This window comes from Podarcis filfolensis (genome assembly GCF_964270895.1).
Source record: "Podarcis filfolensis genome assembly, chromosome: 7".
Classification (NCBI taxonomy): Eukaryota; Metazoa; Chordata; class Lepidosauria; order Squamata; family Lacertidae; genus Podarcis; species Podarcis filfolensis.
In genome coordinates this window covers 53,985,682-54,002,321 of record NC_139603.1, presented here as the reverse complement: position 1 = coordinate 54,002,321, position 16,640 = coordinate 53,985,682, and the positions used below count along the sequence as shown (strand labels likewise).

General features: G+C 42.1%; 1 protein-coding gene across 4 annotated transcripts; it reads right to left on the bottom strand.

Annotated features, from left to right (window-relative positions):
* Positions 1 to 2,537: 2,537 nt before the first annotated feature.
* Positions 2,538 to 16,605, bottom strand: LOC310766624 (DGAT1/2-independent enzyme synthesizing storage lipids-like). Of its 4 annotated transcripts, none has more exons than XM_083623089.1 (7): positions 15,223 to 16,605; positions 13,859 to 14,237; positions 11,525 to 11,689; positions 8,703 to 8,896; positions 7,189 to 7,249; positions 6,482 to 6,621; positions 2,538 to 4,511 (listed from the first exon to the last, which is right to left on the bottom strand). In XM_083623089.1, exons 2-7 carry the CDS (start codon positions 14,175 to 14,177, stop codon positions 4,413 to 4,415), a joined length of 978 nt encoding a protein of 325 aa, XP_083479215.1. In that variant the 5' UTR covers positions 14,178 to 14,237; positions 15,223 to 16,605; the 3' UTR covers positions 2,538 to 4,412. The 4 variants fall into 4 exon arrangements, with proteins under 4 accessions (XP_083479215.1, XP_083479216.1, XP_083479217.1 ...); XM_083623090.1 differs by lacking the exon at positions 15,223 to 16,605 and adding an exon at positions 15,033 to 15,198; XM_083623091.1 differs by lacking the exon at positions 15,223 to 16,605 and adding an exon at positions 14,975 to 14,996.
* Positions 16,606 to 16,640: the final 35 nt, after the last annotated feature.

Below are 16,640 nucleotides of genomic sequence, written 5' to 3'. Positions count from 1 at the left end.
CTAGCTCACCACTGGAACTGCAAGCCCCAAATCCTTCCCTTCCCTTCAGACCCCTAGCTTCTTTATGCTAAACATACTCTCCTTATCTGGTCAGCATTTTAAATGGTCAGCATTTTAAAACAACTTGCCAGTCCCAGACTGAATTGCAGAGCTGAATACAGCTATCAATTGTATTGCATCCTTCTCCAAATTCTACAGTGAAGTTTTGGATCAAAATGAATATACTGTATGTACTGTATTTTCAAAAAAACAACAACAAAAAACACACACCACAAAAACAAAATAAAAAAAACCCACTGAAAAGCGTACAAAAATGGGCATGCATATAAAATGCATACACCTTACATACAAAATCTGAACTGCAGAACTTTAACTCCACTTGAATAATTTCTCTAGTTTTTTTTAAATTTTTCATCATTTTCTAATATTCATACTTTCTCCTTTTTGAGCTTCTTTGTACATGACCCAATTATTTTAGCTTGAAAAGAAGCCACCTATTGCATATAAGCCATGTACACATTATACACTAAACTGTCCAAAATCTAATTGCACAAAACCCAATTATTATAAATACATACATAATAAATCACTTGGCACATGATTGAAACTCATAATTAAAATTTGTGCAATAAGTAAGTCATGTGAAATTAACTTTTATGTGGCATTCACTTATTATGTAAAATTCAGTTACACAAGGCTTATTTTACAACAAGAGCCATTAGTTGCACAACAGGCTCATCACAGCTATCTGCCAACCACCCATTCCCACCACCCTTCTGAGTAATACCCCTCCCCACCTTCTCACTATATAGAAGGATCTGGCAACTTCTGTTTCAGTGTATCTGAAGAAGTGTGCATGCACACGAAAGCTCATACCAAGAACTAACTTAGTTGGTCTTTAAGGTGCTACTGGAAGGAAAAAAATTTTTTGTTTTGACTATGGCAGACCAACACGGCTACCTACCTGTAACTGGAACTTATCTACTGTATAACTAGACAGGTTTCTATTTATCCAGCCTGGGCTGCCAGCAAATAATGTCCAATTCCTTTGAACAGTGTTGAAAGTAAATGAATCACAATGGTTATCTAGCACATTTCATCCCATGCAAGGGGCTCCCTACTGCCAGAGAAACTGCACAGCTGTTTGCAGACCACATTTTTAAGCTGCACAGGCTACTGCAGCAGATTGTCTCTGGCACAGGAACCCACTTCACTGCTCAGTTCTGCAAGGAATTCAATGCAGTGGCTGGAGCTGGAGCTGAGCATCTCTTCTGCCCACCATCCAGCTACAAATGGCAATGCAGAGGAAAGGAAATCAACTATGCAGCAATATTTCTACTGCTATGTCAACTGCCAGCAGGACAATTGGATGGCATTCCTCTAGCTAGCAAAGTTGACATACAATAACTCATTGCATGCCTCCACCAAGCAAACTCCCTTGTGAACAATGGATATCATCCTCACACCTGCCAGACACCGGCTCCCCTCTTGTCAGTGCTGGCTGCAGCAGAGGTTGTGGAAGAAGAAGAAGAAGGAGGAGGAGGAGGAGGAGGAGGAGGAGGAGGAGGAGGGGGTTTGGATTTGATATCCTGCTTTATCACTACCCGAAGGAGTCTCAAAGCGGCTAACATTCTCCTTTCCCTTCCTCCCCCACAACAAACACTCTGTGAGGTGAGTGGGGCTGAGAGACTTCAGAGAAGTATGACTGGCCCAAGGTCACCCAGCAGCTGCATGTGGAGGAGCGGAGACGCGAACCCGGTTCACCAGATTACGAATCTACCACTCTTAAACACTACACTATACTGGCTCTCACACTGGAAGAGCTGGAAGCAGTTCAACAGCTGCTATGAGCGCAACTTGACCGCCCCAAAGTGACATACCAGAGGACAGCTGATGTGCACAGGCAACCAGGAACTCTGATCCAAGTGGGGGGTTGTGTCTGGCTCTCGACACAGGATCTGCCTTGGAAAGCCCTGCGTAAGAAGTTGAACCCAAACCATATCAGTGCCTTCGAGGTGGATGCAGATCAACCTGGTAGTGTTCCACCTGCATCTGACCTCTGGGAAGATCCACCCTGTGTCTCCAGAAGGAGGCATATAAGATGCTATCCAGCTAACTTGGGGACTCCAATCTGGATTTGTTTTGTCCACTCAAGTCTGCTGGAGCCAGTTTTTGCATGCAGTGGAAGTCCCTAACTCACCAAAGATTTTATACTCATTGGCTACCCTCACCTGGTTTAGCCGGCCAGTTGAAGCTGATGACAGATGTCTGATTATGGGCCAATCTGCCATTAAACAGCAGCAGCCCAAACACTTTAATAAATACCTAAATAAATTATCTAATTACATCACCAAATTATATACGGTGGTTGGAATTACAGACAGATGTACTTGGAATCTCATAGAACAATATATCCAACAAGTTTTCATGTGTCTATCAGGGAGTGATAGTCCAGTAGGTCCAATGTCTTAATGGGTGTATGTAGGATTGCAGTTTTGGATGGATTTGAGCTGCAATATAATCATACACCAACCTTATTTGGGCAGCTGAATTTATTTATTTTTTTAATACATACAATGTATAATCTTATAATCAAAACGCTCAGGATGACAAATAGGGATTAAAACCAATAAAATAACAAAAAAAAAAATCAACAACACACCATTATATATATACATATATATTAAAAAAAGGAAAGTTGGTTTAGAATGGGGCAGAGAGACTTAGTAGCAATAATTCATTATGAAACTCAGGGCAGAGGAATAAAATCCAGTAGTAGAACCAATGTAGAACATAATTTAAATGGCCTGAGAAAATAAAAAGGTATCTGTCTTGCTCCAGAAAGAAATGAAAGCAATTGTACGGTGTGCATCTCTGATGATGGCGTTCCATCGCCAAGGGATCAATTCTGAACAGGCTTTCTCACACAGTTTTGAGATCACTATCACTTTGATGGAGCCTTGCATGGATTAGAAGGCTGAAAGTCCAGCCTGCGTCACCACAACCAAAATCAACTTACAAGTGGCAAACAGATATGGGCACAGTTCCTGCTGATTTTTATCTTCATATTGCTAGCCTAGGAAGGGACAGGATCTTCCTTACGTTGGTTTCCATTAGTGCATAACATTACTTGAATCCAGCTCAATGACTTTGATAAGACAGGAAAATTGGGGTTTGGGCTTTCATTTTAATCATTAATTCACCCACTTCCATCTCAGTCATCAAAACAGTTCTTTTTGCTCTAGCCTTTTGAATGACAGCAATATCTCATTTCCTTGCACCAAATATTCCTGTGAACCTTTCCTCCCCCTCCTTCTTTGGGTGACCTGCTCTCTTTCCTTTGCTGTCCTTTCTTTCATTCTTGACTTTCTTGCTCCAGTATCTCATACTCTCCTTCCTATGCTTTCCATAGCACCCCTGACACTATTACTCTTTTGCAAAACAAGAACTTTATTTCACTCCTAGCCTACCCTCTTGAATCGCCCCCAGTCTCTGGCCCGCTTTCTTTTGACTGTTGCCCTAAAAGCTTCCCCAATGTCCCACAAAATCACTAAGCTCTCTTCTTCCTCTGGGAACCTCACCTTCACTTTCTAGTCAACACGTTTCCTTCTGAAACATCCTACTGATGATTATTTTTGGTCCTGGCAGATATATGTGGAATGCGGGCCAGCCTTCAGATACCAAGGCTTCAGAGCACAAAGGGTTTAAATTGGCATGTAGGGGAATTTGGGGCTGTGTCCAGGCCCTGCTTTCAATTTCCCATATGCCTCTAGTTGGCCACCACAATAAAAAGATGCTAGACTAGATGAGCTATTTTCTTTTGTTAAAGGTATAAAGGGATCCAGTGAAGATGACTAGTCCCAGTTGGTATTTTGTATTGACTGAAGTTTCTGGCCAGTTTTCAAAGGCTGCCTCATATAAAATGCATCACAGTGATGCAAACAGGAGGTAACCAGCACATGGAACACTGAATCCAGACTCTCTGTCCAGGTAGGACTTTACCTGGTATGCCAAGATGGTATGAGCAGAAGAGCAATGTTACCCAGGAGTAACTTGGAAAGAGGGATACAATGGTTCATGGTATGAAAAGGTACCCTGAGGTCCAGGAGAATCAACAGTTGCACTCTTCCTGACTCTCTCCCAGCAAAAGACCCCCATCAGGGTGACCCAGGCAGTTTCAATGCCAAAACCAGGCTTAAACTCCAATTGAATTGGATAAATAAAAAAGCCCCCCCCCAAAAAAACAGCTGGCAAAAACTCAACTCAAGCACTTTTCTTAGAGTGAAAGATGCAGTTTCTGTGATACAAAACATTAGCCATGTTTTTTCAACAAAAGAGATGCTTGTATAAATAAAAAAATACTGCAAGACTGTTAGGAAGGAAATATATACATTTTCAAAAGAATTTCCCTATTAACTTGGAATCTTATAAAATCGTTCCAACAGTGCTCTTTGTATGCTACCTGGCATTTTTTGGTGTTTATCTCGGAGATCTTCTATTGCTGTCTTTGTCTGAAAAAAAAATCCAGAAAATATTATGTTTATTTTTATATAACCTCAGAATATATAAATGCAAGTGTAAGTTTAAAGTATTTAACCCTTCTACACAACAGAGTGGCTGTGGACCCTAGTAGGTCCAATTTTTAAGTAGAGCTCTGTCACTTAATATTCCATGCAATTCTCAGAGGTCATGTGTCCTGTTGTGTTCCATCTTTTCTCCCCTCCCTTTAATTTTTTTTTAAAAAAATGCAAATTACATTTAATTTATGAGCAGAGCAATCCTAAATCCAAATCTACCGGGTGGAGAATGGCATAGAAGTGCCCCTTGTCCTTAGATCTAATGATCTACCAGTGGAGAACCCATGTTCACCACAGAATTATTCTTGTTATTGTTATTCATTTATTTATACCCTGCCTTTTCCCCTGACAGGGACTCAAGATGACTTACAGATATCAGAAAGAAGCAATTAAACATTGATAGAATTAAAACTCTCTGTCTCTCAAATCTATTTAAAACAATAAATCCAGCATTGCACCAGCCCTTTCTTTCATTAAAAGCAATCAATTTCAAGAGGCCTGTTGCAATGAAAAAGTCTTCATCTGCCAGCAGAAGTACAACATGGAGGGAGCCAGTTTAACTTTCCTAGGGAGGTAGTTCTAGAGTCCGGGAGCAGCCATCAAGAAAACCCTCACCTGAGTCCCTACCAAGCAGGCCTGTCAGGGTGGCAGGACCAGGAGAAGGGTTCCCCCTGAAGATCTCAAAACCCAAGTTGGTTTGTATAGGGGAAATACAGTCAGCTTGGAACTAAGCCACTTAGGGCTTTATAGGTCATAACCAGCACTTTGAATTGCGCCCAGAAACAGACCGACAGGCCAGTGAAGCTGTTGTAGCAAGGGAGTTGTATGTTCCTGCTATACCCATGGAAAACTCTATTTGCATAGATGTACTATCAGTGATCTTCCAGTGGTAGCTGTCATTAGGACCGGAAACAGAATGTTCCAGGGAAGAACCTCAAGCTGGTAAAACTAATTATCTTCTCACTAAAACCAAAGGAAGCAGGGAGGAAGACACAAGTGGGGTGGAAGGAGGTAAGTTCAGCACCGCCCACTTTCTAGCCTGGTTGCTCCAAGCCAGCAGGCCTTTAAAGGTGGGATGCCTCTCTCCACCCCTTTCCACGTAGGAATTCACACCAGGAGACCTAATTACTCCTACTGAAATTAATAGGAAAGTGAAACTAACCCCACAATCTTTCAAAATAAACTTGAGGAAATATTTTCCCCTGTATAATCTAATCTATTTTTAATGTCTTTATACCACTATAAAGCACACTGGAGGACACCCTCCCGAGTTTTGTAATCTTCCCCTTTTCTCAAATTCCTGGTGTGCACAAAAGAACGCATCAGAAAATGACAGGAGAGGCTCACTGAAACCCAGGAGACAATTTTACCGTAGGTTAATTCTGCTACACTTTCTCTGTCTTCAGGCAAGTGTTGATACTTTCACTGTGTGAACCTGCAACACTGGTTTCTTATCTGTAATGCTCTTTTGAAAACCAAAAACCATATTAGGCAATTGGGGTACGCTGGGTCCCTTCCATTATTTTCTATAAGCCCAGTATTTTACCTCAGCATTTTTTGGCCACTGTCATTTTCTCTTCCGTTAAGTCCAATATTTCAGCAATGCATCTCTTCTGTTTTCTTCCCCAGGACTTCCTGATACTCCAGTGAGGAGTTTAAGTGAACACCTATACATGTCTACTCAGAAGTAAGTCCAGCTGAATCGATCTCAGGTAAATGGGTGTAAGATTGCATCCTAACCATGTAACCTTATGCATGCCTACTGAAAAGCAAGAAACACTGAACTCAGTAAGATGTACACCCAGAAAAGTGTGCATAGGATTGCACTCCCAGAGTACTACATTACGCATATGCCTTGTACTTTAGAACATAGGTATTAATAAAACCTAGTACACCAAACTTACCTTTTCAACTAGTTCTTCAACTGTTATATTCGGATCATAAGGAATGGGATCTCCTACATAGGAGCAAAATTTGACTGGAAACCCTCCATATACAGGAACAATTGGCCATCGGGTACGTTCATACAGCCACTTAAATGGCCCTGTGTGTAAATTTTTCAAAAATTCTCATTTTTAATATATGGTAATATGATATAGTCTTAGGAATGAGAAGAAGCCTTAATAATAGATGAGCAAAGGCCATGCAGTTGGTGCTAACTGTGCAAAAAGTATGTCTAAATTGTCATGCACAATAAGCAGCCTCAACGCATTGTATAATTATACATATTTTAAACCTCATTGATTTCAATGTGCTAATGTGTGCACAAATACAGACTAGACTACAGTACAAGTAAATCCGCATTACCCGGCCATGGACCAGGCACAACTGGACACCTAAACAAATTCAAAGAAACTGAAGAGGAAGAACCACACAAACAGAGATGGAGCAGGTAAAGGAAAAAGAGCTAGGATAAGACAGTGTGATGCAACGCAGAGAAGGATGTATGACAGCATAAAGTTCATGATGACAACAAAAATATTCCAGGAGAAAAATTCTAAACACAATTATACAGAAGTCCAACTGAAGCCAGTGGAATTTACTTATGTGTAATGTGTTTAGCCCTAGGGCATAAGCTGATATGGGAAGATGCAAGGGGAATCAATCTTACATATTTTTCCAAGTGCTCTGTATCCTTCCCGAAGATTTTTTGTAAATATAGGGATGATAGGCTGAGAAAGGTGGGAGAAAAGTAGCCACAATTAGGGCAGTAGTTCAGCCTCCACTACTTAAATATCTTGTATTGATATCTTAGTTATCCTCCATGCACAAAAAGGAAATCATCTCATGGATGTTATCTCCATGTATAAAAAAGGTGTTGTATGGTAAGATGCCACAATTCTGAAACCAGTTTTCCAATGAAACTTATCACTTCACCTATGTCTCTCAAAATTTCAGCATCAGTATTTTAAGCTCATTACATAAACTGAAATCGACACATCTCAATGTAATGATAAACTATGGTTTAGTCCTTACATTAATAAGCTTTGGCTTTTTGCGTTATAATAATTTTAATAATAATTTATTATTTATACCCTGCTCATCTGGCTAGGGAAACCCAGCTACTCTGGTGCATCTGTGAGATCATCAGAAACTTTCACTTCATTGTCAAGTAAACTCTGAACTATGTTTTATTGAAACAATGTTTGAAGTTTAACTAAACAGCTTACCAATTTCAGGCATAATGCTACATTGAAGTTTGTTAAAAATGAAAGCGAAAGCTTCCAGTTTCCCCCTCCTAGTTGGGGAAGGGGAGGGACAAGAGTTTGAGACTCATTCACATACTGTAGTGATAAAAGTAATGTTACTGCCAATGAAAATTAGAGCAAGTTACTCAGCAATTTAATACTAAGAAAATGAGTGGGTGAGAATATTCATGCATCTGTTTGCCGTTTTGAAAAAAGGAGGGGATTCCCTTTCATTAATCATCCCAGGGTGCGGTCTGGAGCCACATGAGACCACCACCTTGCTGAAGCTGAACTGATGTGTGCCTGGCCACCCCCCGGGAATCACATGGGCACCACCCAGGGTTACACGGTGGAAGAAAAGTGGTATACAAATGAAAGAAAATAAATAAATTATATTTCTTCAGCTGTCGTGGGGCATGAGCCCAAAGATAAAAACTTTTAAATCTCACTGATTTCCAGTGGGAAAGAGTTAACTCTCATTTCTTTAACTCTCTTATGCCCCACCTAACAAGTTTTTTGAAGTTAGAAAATATCAAGTGCATAAGACAAAAGGAAAAACCTTTGCTTTAAGGATCCAACCCCCTCCCCTTTGGATCATGTTAATGTATTTTACCCTCCATAAGTAAGTTTAACTTCCCTCTAAAGTTAAATGCATCTGGTGCACAGGCACTGCTGGTCATTGTCCTATTGAAAGGTTGTAGCCTTTATCCTGTTACTACTGTATCAGGTGGAGTTGTCCAGCAGATGAGATTTCTCATCCCATGACACGTCCAGACAACTTGCCAGTATTTTCTCACCACACATGGATAAAACGGTTGTAGCATCACTGATCTTTCAAAAGGTTCTCTTACGGCTTTGCTGCAAATGCGTTTTCTATTCAGGGACACAACAAAAACCAGAAACACACACTTCAAATCTACAGCACCTGGCCACTCACCACTTTTGCATCTCTGGCCACGTGAGCAAAGCCTTTGCGGCTACCCCACAAGAGACTGTAGTTTTCGTCACTAAAAAGTGCTTCTCGGGCTCCACCTGGTAAGACTCCAAGCAAGTATCCCTTTCTCAGAATTTCAACACATTCCTCTCTTCCATCATGTGTAAGGCCATGCACTTTATAAAACAGTTTGATACCTGCAGGAGAAATACTTTGTTAAAGGGAAAACACACTATATAAAACAAGTACATCCTGCACATTTTAGACATAAAAAAATGAAAGATTTGCCATCTTTTATGAAAGATAGGTTCAAATGCAACAGCACAATTTTATACACTTCCACTCAGAAGCCAGAACCAGAGTTCAGTGAGGCTCACTGCCAGGTAAGTAAGTGTAGTACTGTAGCCTAAAAGTTGGCATCTGTCTTGTATGTAATAAAATTAAATTATGTTTATCAGTTGTGGACAGAAAAGGCATGAGACTGCAGGGCTAACAGAAAGCATCCATTTGTGTTTCTGAGCATTACATTAATTCATCCATGCAAACATGCAGCTTGTTGCACATCCTTTTTTGGAACACCAAAATTTTTATATACACATTAAGAAACCAAAGCTTGATATATTATTCTGCTCCCAACATCTAACATTTAATTTGAAAGCAAATCTACATGCCATTCATGCAGCCTGCTCTTATGTAAATAACTCCTACTGAGTCCAATAAAAGTTACTCAAAACTAAGGGCAAGATCCAACATAGCATGAGCAGCATTCAATAACATGAAGAGGCTTCACCTTCCTTAGCTGTAAAGCCTCCCATATACCCCCATAATTTGCTCTGGAGGATCAGAGGATCCTCTGAAACAGAATTTATGGGCATTTCGTGGGCTAGGGAGGTAGACAAGAAACCCAAAATCCATTGCGCACCATTGGATGTTGTTCTAAGTTTCCAAGGTTTTCAGCCTTAGATATTGCAAATGGATTACCAGGGCCAGTGGCGTAGCGTGGGTTGTCAGCACCCGGGGCAAGGCAAGTAATTTGCGCCCCCTAACCTGTGGATTTGCGCCCCCTAACCCGTGGATTTGCCCTAACCCCAGATGTTGCGCCCGGTGCGGCTGGCCCCCCCTGCACCCCCCACGCTACGCCACTGACCAGGGCTTAATTATGCATACTGTATAACAGTGTTCTGAAATGTGTTTTTATAAATGCATTAGATTCCAATGTTTCTCTTCCTCTTTCATCCAAGGCAAATGTATCAAACATAGAAACCCACAGTTAATTTAACAGAGCACAGCTGCCTCCCCTAACACATGATCAGTTGTACCTACTCTGAGAGTGCTCCTTAGCTACTTGACAGAGAGAAAGTGGGTCTACAGCCATACTATCCTAAACATGACCAATCTTGTCTGATCTCGGAAGCTAAGCAGGATCAGGCTTGATTAGTATTTGGATGGGAGACAGAAAGGGAGGGGAGCACAAGCACACTGACTCCTGCAGTACTGATAGTTACCTTGTTGTTCTGGAGGGCACCATACCACGCATAGACACAAATACACAAATCTCTTACTAAACTGAGATTTTCTTTAATAATTGATACTTAATAACTGAGTGCTGAGAAGCTGAAACAAATCACTAAAAATAAAATGTGTTCATTCAACACTTACATAAACTAGTCATATCTAAAAGCTTTCAAGATCAAAACTTATTTTCTGAAAGAGGCAAACAAAAATATTGCTCTTTAAAATAACAAATTGGGCTTCATGGATGTGGGCTTAAAACACACCAACAGCAACAACAAAACCCCCCCAAAGGCAACAAGACTTGAATCAGCAGGCAGCATTCAGGTAGTTAGAATACACAGCGGTACAAGACAAGACATTATAGTTAGGCTTTGAAATTTAGAAAACATAGGAAGCCGATTGTTTAGAAAAGAGGGGAGAAGGAAAGGTATTGGATAAGGAGAGCTGAGAGCTGGCAAACCAGCAATGGCTCCAGGGAGCATAGAAAGTGAAATACAGTGGTACCTTGGTTCTCGAACGGCTTAGTTGTCAAACAAATTGGCTCCTTAACACTGCAAACCCAGAAGTGTTCCAGTTTGTGAACATTTTTGGAAGCCAAACGTCCGACATGGCTTCCCCTTGAGTGCAGGAAGCTCCTGCAGCCAATCAGAAGCTGTGCCTTGGCTTTCGAATGGTTTTGGGAGCCGAACAGACTCCCAGAACGGATTAAGTTTGAGAACCAAGGTACCACTGTATCCCTTTGGAGGAGTCCATCATTCGTGTTCTTTTTCTATGTGCATCTTTCTAGACTTTTCTTGTAGTTTTATCAGCAGGTTAGCACATCTTGTAAGGCATCTTCTGGGCAGTATATGCAGTTAGTTATTCTTGGTTTGTTGAGGCAAGTAATTGAATCCTTCAAATAACTTTCCAGGAGATACTACATAAAGCGCTAATCTTGGCCTATTTTGTATTTTCAGAGGGGTACTAGACACTGAAAGAGCCATCCTAGACATCCCCAGGTTATAGAGAAACCCTAGTCCTTGGGCACATCTGGATAAACCTATATAAATGTAGAAGCAAACTAAAGCCAATGTAAACACAGCAAGTGGAAATGTCAATTATGACATACCTAGGGACTTGACTGGGGGTTTCTAAAATTGCCCCAGAGACTGGCCATTTCTAACACTGGTCTAGGCAAGATGCATATTATTTCCTATCAGCAGTGCAACAGTACCCAGATATGCCTGTGTTTCAGGACTAGCATTTTAAAATTATGGTGTACATTTTAAAGTTTTGCAACACAATGCACATGCACACCCACTACATTTTACCTGGTATTTTGGAAAAATGGTAATCAACCACTGATTGGCAGAGTCTGCCTGTCTGCAAATAGAGTCTAGATACAAAGTAGAAATAGTCTAGAGGAAAGGCTCCATGGTAAAATACAACAAGCCCTGGTCCTTCTGGTACTTTATCCATCCCGTGCACCTCATAACCTGTTCAAAGCACAGAATACAAGAGTTTTAGCATTGCTTCAATCAAGCCCCTAAGATTAGCAGAAAGCAACAGAAGAAATTGCAAGGAATGTCAAATGTTAGTAGAGTTATTGCAGTCAGAAATGGACTCCAAATTAATTTTTTAGTCTAACAGTGTTGAGTAGCCTGTATTCCCCTATTTCACTACAATGACAGTCGAATCAGATGATACTTTAATTGCACAGTGAGCACCTACATCTGTGCTTAAAATAATAATAATAGTAATAATAATAATAATAATAATAATAATAATAATAATAATGATGTTAGATTTCCATTGTGGTCCTTCCTTTCCCAGCAATGATTTTGGCAGGTATGAGGCTTAGGGCAGAAACTTCCACCAGTAGCTCCCCCCCACCTCATTGCTGGTATTTTTTGGATTGAGAGGCAAATGCTCATTGCCATTGTGGTTGTTAAGGGAAGGATTTAACCTCCTTCCCACATGCTTTGGTCCCAATTATCATCAGTTCCTGTGCCTGTGATTAATTTCTTTAAAATTCAGACACAGTTGCACACTTACCCATTTCTGCAGCTCATGAAAGGTGAGCCTGGAGCTCTAAAGGAGCTGCTGGTTTTGAAATGAAAAACTTCACTCAAGGCTTATAAAGGACCTACAGGGCTGGATGCAACTAACCTGACACTCTAGTGGACGCCACCACAAGGGCTTCTCTAGTGCAATGGGGCTTTCCTTGTTCTACTTCCACCAATCTACTCTGGAGGGTCGAGAGAAGCCCTGGAACATCATGTGTGGGGAGGAGAGGAGGGATCATTCCAACTGGCAGGCAGAAATACTTGTGCTGACAGAGCAACTGTAAAAGCCCAACAGTGAATTCCTCTCAGACACTTCACCCCTTCTTGCTTCTCAGCCCAGCCATGATCAAGGCAGAAGCTTACACACCTCTCAAATAGCCAAAAGTACAGCCAACTGGGCAATCTGCTGACAGGTATGAAACTCCTATTTGGCTTGCCATCTCCCCTGTTTCCATGGCACTTGGCTGTTTGCATGTGAGGGGTGCTCTGAGAGCCAGCCTAGAACCAAAGAAACTGGAATTTGGGGCTTCTGGGAATGGGGATACCTCGCCGTCACAGGTGGTGCACAGACCTACTGTTGGGTATCTCCACTGTTCCACCCTGGGAAGTGAAACCCACTGCATTTGCTGAGACCCTATATTAATGTAGCACAGGGACTCTAGATGTATCTGGTACACATCTTGTGGTGGTTTGAATAATGATGCTTTCACTTCCAGGGATGTCAGTACTTTTACTAAATTACCATTCCATCATGTAAAAAAAAAGAAAAGATTTTAATGATGCATAGAATCTTCATACAATAATGATAACCCAAGTCCTTGTTCATGTAGTCAAGTACCAAAGTGCCATAAAGCAGAGCAGAGGGAGAGAAGAGAAACAGGGCTATTCTGTCACCTCTTTGGCCCTTCCTCAAGTGTCACTCATTGACAGCCACTCTTATCAAGCTACCTTTCATCCCAGCCGGTTACTGCAAGAAATGTAACTGTTAGAACTGATACTTGACCTGCCTTTTAACTATTCCCTCCTCATACCTTTTTCCTTGTCTGTTTTTGTCATTTGAAGTTGTGTGTCTGAGGAAAAGGACAGCTTTGCTGGTGACTGTTGTAAGCCACTCTGGGAACATAAATAAATGGATGTCTACTCACATTTTCAGCTAAAGTGCAGGGTATAAATAAATAAATAGTAGCTAGATAGAGGTCTACTCCTAATACCCATTGAGTTCAATATGGCTAACTCTCAGGTCAGTATGAATAGAATTGTAGCCTAGTGATACAATCCCATACTCATTAGTAAGAACCAGTGAGGTCAGCAGGCCTTCTTCCAGGTAAACATATAAAAGACTGCTGCCTACGCAGTTTTAAGTAAGTCGATAATGCTACCAGTTCAGCTTACAGGGCTGTTGTCAAGCATACTGAGATAAAAGTACAGTATGCAAACACTTGAACTGCATGATACAAGTGAATATTATTAAAATCAATTTCTGCAGTATTTCTAACAAAAACTTTAATACATAATACTTTTAAAATTCATGATTAATAAATAATCCTATTACCCAAGTTGTCCCTGTGCAATTTGAAAGGGGGAGAAAATGGTGCTTACCATGCCACACTGTGCCATACATGTCCCAAAGATAAAGCACTGCCCTCCTTCCAGTGTCCCATGACTTACTGAGATAATCATCTCCTTTTACCTTAATCTTTATCTTGTAAATATTCAGAAGAAAATTAGAAAGGTAAATACATCCAAGAATGACTAAGACAGGTGACAGCAGAATTATGAATGGTGTTAATATCACCAAGAGGTACACTGTATAGTCTGTGAAAATCCCTAGATAATTATTTGGATACATCCAATTTTTCAGGAGGTCCATGAGCCACGTCACTTCTTCTTGTTCAAAATAAGAAAATGAACTGATCATCTTCCGTCTAAAAATTTTAAAAAGCAACTTGGCCGAAAAAGAAGTTTCTTAATGTTGGCCCTAAATATAGAAAAGAAACTTGTGGTTAATGCAGTGCAATTATCACAGCAAGTAATAATTTATAATAATGATAATAATAATAATAATTTATTTATACCCCGCCCATCTGGCTGGGCCTCCCCAGCCACTCTGGGCGGCTTCCAAAAAAGTATTAAAATACTGCAATACATCAAACATTAAAAGCTTACCTAAACAAGTGTCATGTTCCCCAGAAAATCAAGGCCATTTTCAGGACTGCCAGGCCAGGAGCATCCCAGACCCTGACACTTCAGTGCCCAGCCCCTGGTGATGTCACAGGGCAGCCCTTCAGATAGAGGCGAATTGGGGGGGGGGTAGAGAAGGGCAGATCGCCTCTATTTGCACCCAGCTGAAATTTGTAAACTGCATACACAGTTTTCTTAATGTTTTGCTATTGTTCTTGTTAATTATTGTTTATTATTATTATTAATAAACAACAACAACAACAATAATAAACCCAGCTGGAGATTCAGACCTTACACCTGCCACCTGCAAGAGGCCAGGCAGGCCAACTTGGAGGCTTCTTGATAATCATAAAACAATAAAACTAGTACCTGTAATACTAAAATTAAACCCAGCTGGAGATTCAGGCCTTACAACTGCCGCCTGCAAGAGGCCAGGCAGGCCAACTTGGCAGCATCATGTCTGACGTGGTTTGTTAGCCCTTTTTGATGGTGTCCAATTTCAACAGCCCCAGCCAGGGAACGGATGACACGTGCCTACTCGTAAGTTACTCCCACTGAGTTCCATGGGAATTACGCCCAGGCTGGTCTCAACCTGGTTCCTGAGCAGCCGCCTTGCGAAAACGGCTTCCAGCCCGCGCCGCGTCCCTCAGGTCCCTGTCTCTTTCGTTCCGCCTCGGCATCCCTCTCCCTCCGAGCTGGGCTCCTCCCCGCCTCCCTCGCGCCAGAGGCCGGTCAAGCTCCCCCTCGGCTCCGCGAGTGTCGCGCCCTCGCCGCTGACTCACCTCCGCGCGGCTTCGGATCGCGGCGCTCCATCAAAGGTTCAGCCCCACCATTCCTGGCGCGCGGCGGAGACGCCGAGGCGCGCGCAGGGACCTCGCCAAGTGGTTGCCGCGCGCTTGGGCCCAGCGCAGGTTTCTTTATGGCGGGGCGGGGGGCAGGTAGGGAATTTGCGGGCCGGTAGAGTGTGTGTGTGGGGGGGGGGGGAAGGGAGCCGCAATGCAGTGCGACGTTACGCGCCGTCGTCCGGTTGCCAGAAGGGGAAGGAGACGTTCTGAGGGAGCCTCTCCTCACAACCAGGGGCAGCTGCGCCTCTCGGCCGCTTCCCGGCTTTCCTGTTGCGTCACGCGCCACTGATACGGCGGAGAAAGGCTTTGTGTGAAACATAATGTGAACCCCCCCCCCACCCGCGCTGGGCTGTACCACTTCAGAAGGCAGGTGGAGATTGCCATCTTTCAGTGCCCCTTGCAGGGGGAAAAAAAATCATAACATAAGAGGAGGATTCAGCCCAGCCTGGTCCCCATCCCACTTAATTGGCATGTAGCTGCTCTGTAGCATTGAAACATACCTGCAGCCTGAAGTGGTCCTGCCCGCGCAATGTATTGCCACAGGAACGGCAGGGCCAATAAAACAACAACTGAGAATAGAGAAGGAAACGAGAGGGAAGTGATTCTAAGAAGAAGTGAATCAGCCCTGTATGGGACAACTTGTATTCCCCCCCCCCCCCGCCGCCCCAGTCCATTTTTATTGGTTTCTTTAGACATACATTCCTCATACCATATTCTAACAACTTGATTTTCCTGTAATTAAACAATATATATTTAAAACATAATAAAAGGAAACACACACACACACACACACACACAAATGCATACTTATTTATTTGATTCATTTGTAATGCATTAACATTTGACTTTCCTCCCCTTCTTACTTGGGGCTTCAGTTTTACTTAGTTAACTGCCCCTCCTAACACAGCCATTTATTCAGTAACCTAGTTCATTGTATTTTACTATTTTTTTCCTTACAGGAGTTTTCCTAAACCAGTCAAAAAATAAAATTCTCCATAATGGTCTTGTAGCAAAATAAACGTCTGGACTGAAAGGAAAAACTCCAGCAGCATTGAGGAATAACAAAAGGGTGTTTATTGCTGGCAATAAAGGCCCAGTGGGATCACTCTCCAAAAGTTGAGCAAAGCCCGAAAGGGTGGGGCCTGCTTTATATAACGTATTTTCTGCTCTATAGGACACACTTTTTCCCCTCCAAAAATGAAGGGGAAATATGTGTGCGTCCTATGGAGCAAATGCAGGCTTCAGGCAGTTATCTGCAAGCCTTTGGAGCGCTCCGAAGGCTTGCGGGCAGCAGCCTGCAGCCCGGCGAGCGCTGCACCAACTCCCACTGCACTCGCCAGGCTTCAGGCAGCCAT